This window comes from Podarcis liolepis (genome assembly GCF_965112155.1).
Source record: "Podarcis liolepis genome assembly, chromosome: 11".
Classification (NCBI taxonomy): Eukaryota; Metazoa; Chordata; class Lepidosauria; order Squamata; family Lacertidae; genus Podarcis; species Podarcis liolepis.
The window spans coordinates 46,605,726-46,611,406 of record NC_139565.1 but is presented as its reverse complement, the minus strand read 5'-3'; the positions used below and the strand labels follow the sequence as shown (position 1 = coordinate 46,611,406).

General features: G+C 46.0%; 1 protein-coding gene across 4 annotated transcripts in view; it reads right to left on the bottom strand.

Annotated features, from left to right (window-relative positions):
- Positions 1 to 8: 8 nt before the first annotated feature.
- LOC310688880 (complement component C6-like) overlaps positions 9 to 5,681 on the bottom strand; it is a 29,325-nt gene continuing 23,652 nt past the window's right edge. For all 4 annotated transcript variants that reach the window (XM_083465798.1, XM_083465797.1, XM_083465796.1 and 1 more), the window contains 3 exons: positions 5,051 to 5,141; positions 3,997 to 4,238; positions 9 to 2,378 (listed from right to left, as the gene is read on the bottom strand). In XM_083465798.1, the coding sequence (XP_083321924.1) occupies positions 2,203 to 2,378; positions 3,997 to 4,238; positions 5,051 to 5,141 (509 nt within the window). In that variant the 3' untranslated portion in view covers positions 9 to 2,202. The remainder of the gene's footprint in view (positions 2,379 to 3,996; positions 4,239 to 5,050; positions 5,142 to 5,681) is intronic.

Here is a 5,681-nt window from a genome sequence, read left to right as displayed (position 1 = left end):
AAACTGGGTTGGCCTTTCTGATGAGACGTTTATTTGTATTAGTTACATTTTAACAGAACAGAAACTTTATTCCCCAAATGTATGTCAAGCGGACTCGAGGTTATGCTGAACACAGAATGGCGAGGCAATAGGCAAATACATATTGTACTACAAAATAGCCCCCAAGCCACCTACATTAGACAGGATTCTAACCATCACAATATGCACCAGTGGTGATTGTGTGAAACCAGAATTACATAATAGCCCTAAAACTGCCACTTTCTGAAGCTCTGGACTTCCCAGGGAAGTTCTCTGAAGCTGAGGAAAGCTTGCATCATCCAAACATATCTGGAGTGTGGCCTCCTACACTCTTGGTTGGCTTCTGAAGTCAAATTTACATCTAAGGCTGCATTCACATGGCAGCTCATTCCATTTCCCCACATTCCCTGTCAATTTCCACATTGCATTTGATCTTTCGCACAATGTAAGAGTCACTTCTGAGAATCTAATGGAAGTTTAGTGCTTATTTTCTTGTTAACTGGCTCTGGAAATAATCTGTTTGCAACCTCATTAGCCTAGAAAATTGATGGAGTAAACATGATGGAATTTGGGGTGGTATATACTGGCATGCTGTTCTTTCCTGTCCTTTTCGTGGGTGAAGAGAGAAGCAGGCATGTGTGGAAAGGGCAGGGGAATAGAGGCATTGTCCAAAGGCTTCCATTGTTGGGCCACACCACGCCCACTGGTGTGAGTGAAATTTAGTGTGACATGCCGGTCAAAAAGCCACAGCATGCAACAGGTTCTGTTGTGTGAAAGGAATATTAGAACATAGGACAGAAGTAGTGGCATTATAAGCAGGAAAACAAATACAACGTTCCTTGCATCTGAGCAGTGCTGGATTTATGTATAAGCTAAACAAGCTATAGCTTTGGGCCCCATTCTCTTGGGGCCCCCCAAAAAATTAAAGAAAAAACAACTGGATGTACATTTTCAAAATATACGATAAAAACAAACAAAATAAATCCTACATACAGCAACAGTGTTTTATTTTGTGTAGGCTCCTATTTTGTTATGTGCAAATGGCTATTATGTCCATAAATTACCATATGGTATATATTCAACACAAAAAACAGCGACAATTTGTTGCTGACAAAGGACATATGGACATATAAAGGGCCCCATTACCGTCAGTAGCTTAGGGCCTCACCAAACCTAAATCCGGCCCTGCATCTGAGGAACAAGGAAGCAGCTGAGGGAAAGCCAGCGGCAACCTTGTGAATTTGTAGAGCTGCCTTAGAGCAAGTCGTGCTATTGGGCTGTCTAGCCCAGTCTTGCCTGCTTCAGTAAGTGGTGACTCTCCAAGGCCTTTCCCAAGCCTACGTTCTGAGATTCATTCTACTGGAGGTGATGAGTGTCAAACCTGGACATTCGGCATGCAGAATATGTGCTCAACCCGACCACTGATCTTCCAGTGAGGCAAAAACACTCAAAGGGGGTGCAAGGCAGAGCCAATGAGTGGAGTGGCCTGAGGAGAGACAGAAAGGCCCGGAGGGTCACATTTCGCCCTGAGCCTGAGGGTTCTGTCCCCTGGAATAGATTGCCAGCTCATGTCAGCTCTCTCTAGACTCATAGAGGGATATCTTTGCCAACTGGTAGGTCTGGCCCTGACATGCAGCAGTTGAAGCAGCATCCTCCCAGAGGCAGTATGAAGGGGATAGAAGGCAAGAAGGCAAAACCTAGTGTCTGAAGAGTGAAGTAACAGTTTATAAAACTGTAGTAGGGAGGCATCAGTTGTGACCCACTTCTGGCAGCAAAATACATCAGGTTGACACTGCCCACCGTCCCTAATTTTACTGAATTCTTACTGTTCAATATTTTTATTTTCTATATTTTAGCATTATGATCATGTTGAGAGGCACTGTCACAGGATTTTCATAAAGCGGCTTCTTGGGAGAGGTAAAGCACTCCACACTAGGACTATATGCGTCTTGTAAGTAGAGAAGCTGGCTTCCTTCAAAAGAAGGACACTCTACGCACGGCCAGAGAAAGTCAGCTAATGGAAAGCAGGATTGGCGTGGCCTTGAACCCCCATGCGTATTTGAGCTATGAGAAGAAATAGCCCTGAATCGGAAAGCTCAGCCTTTGAAATCCAAGCTGCATGTAGAGGCCCAGAACGAATGCAGCCACGCAAGCTGCAAACCCAGCAGTGACCCCCAAAGGCTCTTAGTCCAAGCAGCGTCCTTCATGCACTACTTCAAAGTTCATTTTGGAGCATTTCATGGCCCCCAGTGTGCAGAGGTTGGCTGTCATCCTTCTGTGCCGAACGTTGAGGCAGAAGAGGTGCTCCTCACTTGGCGGACACTGGCTAGGGATCAGGCAGAAGCAGGTATTGTGCGTCTCTGCAAGAAAGAAACAGGTTTTTGTTTCACTCAAATGGTACCCAGAGAAGAAGAAGTGGAAGAGTTTGGATTTGATATCCTGCTTTATCACTATCCTAAGGAGTCTCAAAGCAGCTAACATTCTCCTTTCCCTTCTTCCTCCCCCACAACAAACACTCTGTGAGGTGAGTGGGGCTGAGAGACTTCAGAGAAGTGTGACTGGCCCAAGGTCACCCAGCAGCTGCATGTGGAGTAGCAGAGACGCGAACCCGGTTCCCCAGATTACGAGTCCACCGCTCTTAACCACTACACCACACTGGCATGTTAAAGGCTGGAAATATTATAGAAGCAAGACAGAAATACAGCGTCTGGCTGGAGTCTCTTCCAGCCCAACTTTGAGGTGCTTGGGATTGAACCTGGCACCTTCTGCATGCAAAGCAGATGCTTTGCCACTGAGCTATGACTGTTCCCTAGGTGGTTCACAGCTCCTGACATTAGGAGCTGCCAGGTCAAAAATTAAAAAGTTGTCTTCTTTTCCTGGTCTTCTGGAGATGTGCTCAACTCACCCACTGAGAAACAAGGTACTAACTTGTGTTAGCTTATTATACTTCAAAGAAAAGAGTCGATTCTCTTTCACAGGCCAGCCTCATTCTGACCTCTCTCCACACAGCCAGTGTCCTTCCCTTTCTTGGCTGAACCGTTCGGTGCAACAGGCCAGCCAAGAAACATTTCGTAACCTTACGGGAAAAGCCATGGTTGTTTCTCCCTCGTTGCACAATAATGCTTGAACAAACAATCCCACGGGGATTTCACTTCTTAGCACAGGCACGCACTCAGAAATATACCAGATCGCTTTCATAAAACAAACAGTACTTTCCCTTCCCAGCTGCTGCTATTTGTACAAGATGGAGCTTTCAACTGTGTGTTGGGAGCTGGAAGGGGATCACAGCTCTCCTGGGACCACCCTGGGACTTCCAAGATGGATAACATTATTTTCCTCTATTGGCCATTGCTGGCATTGGCAGTTGGCCGTGTTGGGTGCTTGCTGCAGCTTAGTTGGTATAGTAACCTATAACCTGGGGTGGGGAACCTCCAAGTCTGTGGGCCAGTCCACATTAGCCCACGGAACCATTTCTCCAAACCACACCCACCCACCCATCAACTGACATCACTGGTGACATCATCTGACGGCCGTGAGGGTGGGTTGACTGTATACACCTCTGTTCCAGGGCAGCCAAATGGGCAGAATTTAACCCCTCACTCATTAGCTGATGGACAGGGGGTTAAATCATAGAATCACAGAATTGTAGAGCAGGAAGGGACCATGAAGGTCATTGAGTCCAGCCCCTGTCCCAAGGAGTCCAATCTTTTGCCCAGCTCGAACCCATGAACATGAGATTAAGAGTCTCATAATCCACCATCTGAGCTATGCCAGCGCTGCTCAGTTTGGCTGAATTCCATGCCATGGAAACTCCTGCTAAAACCCAGGTTTGGCCCATGGAGCCAAAAAGGTTCTCGCCTCTGTTTTAATCGGTTAATCAAATTAATTGACGAAAGATGCAACTGTAATTGCTGCAAGTGCGATCACAGTGCTGAGCATTAGCCCAGAGCCACTGAAGGACTGAGGAGTCATGCTTACCTAGGCAGCTCTCCCAATCATAGCATGTGTCGTAGCCGCAAGGTTCTTTCTTTATGCTGTTTGTGGACATTTTGGCCCTTTCCTTGGCCCACCACAAGTCAGTGTCACTGAGGCAAGGGCCAGCATGCAGGAAATGGAGCAAATCCTCTGCAAGGCATTTTTCTGCCAAATACTGACAGCTGGGCTTTGTAAGGGTTTGCTCAGAAGCGGCATCCAGGACACAAACATCTTCAGAGTAGTGTCTGCGAAAGCACAAAGAGAAAGAATTTAGTGGACAGTAGGAGGAGTGAAAGGAGAAGCTAATTCTAGTTTTGTCCCCATATTCCTCCCACTGCACAACAAAAAGGAGGAACCTGACAGCTAGTGTCACCTTCTGAATTGGTTGCAAAAAAGAGGGCAGGTTGAGGTTAGTGGGGCAGTGCCCTGTTTGCCCGAATGAAATAGTCTCTGATGGATGGAAGGAAGGAAGGAAGGAAGGAAGGAAGGAAGGAAGGAAGGAAGGAAGGAGCAGCCTAGGTTCCATCATCTTTAAAGGAGGACAGTAGAACAGTTGATTGTAAATAACCTGAAGCCTGCTCAGCACATTGGAGAGATTCAAGGAGACAGTGAATCTAAAGTCTGGAATGTCCCTAGGCTTATCAGACAGCTTTATGAGACTAACATAAATCTGACATGGAGGCAGATGATGCTTTGTTTGTTCTTCAGAGTGTTGAAAAAGGTACATAAGAAGTATCATTGCTCTCTGTGAGTACAGTAATCTCTCGCCAAACAGGTTTTGTAGTGGGTTTTCTTTTTGGGTGGGGACGCAGCACGGTAGTGTTTCAAAAACTTATTTGACCAAGGATGACAGTGGAACAAAAGAAATGTGTGTGTGCATCAACACCTCTGTCATGCTGCTTAATAGCTATTGTCTGTTTCTTTATTTGCATATGTATGGGGAATCCCACAAGCATTGAAATCTCATTGAAACTTCCCACTCCAGCTAAAGAAGTTTAGAGCTATAGATATTTCAACATGTTACATGTGGGTGGGGAGGGGATGAAGCTTTCCTTACCCACAGTCCTCTGTTGGCGACAGGCACACACACTGGGATCTAGCCTGCTTTTGGCCTGGCCTGCAACTGCCTTGAGCTTGAGTGTGACCATCTGGGGAAAACAACAACCAGCAAATCATGATTTTCAAGGGGCTTGGAAACACAAATACTACTGCAGATAACATAACATATGAAGTTATTTTATGCTGAGTCAGACCTTTGGTCTATCTAGCTCAATACTGTCTGCACTGACTGGCAGCAGCTCTCCAGGGTTTTAGGCAGAGGCGTCTCTCTGGACATGCCAAGGAGTGAACCTGGGACCTTGTGCAGGCAAGACAGATGCTCAGCCACGGAGCTGCAGTCCTACACCTGCATAGAGCATTGGCAGACGTAGAGACTTGAAAGGATTAAGTTTGAATATGGTATGAAATGAGAGAAGGCGGCTTTGAAGAGACGCATATGGAGAACTGATATATTAGAAGCAAGAGAGCACAGTGGCAATGAAGCCTAAAGTCACAAGTCAGGACTGGAAAGGAGGACATTACTATATCAGAGAGGTGCATAAAAAATGGTTTTGGTGGGTGTCCATTTATTTATTTGTTGCATTTTTATTTCTCCCTGCTCCTAGAGAGTTCAAGGCACCATTCTTCTT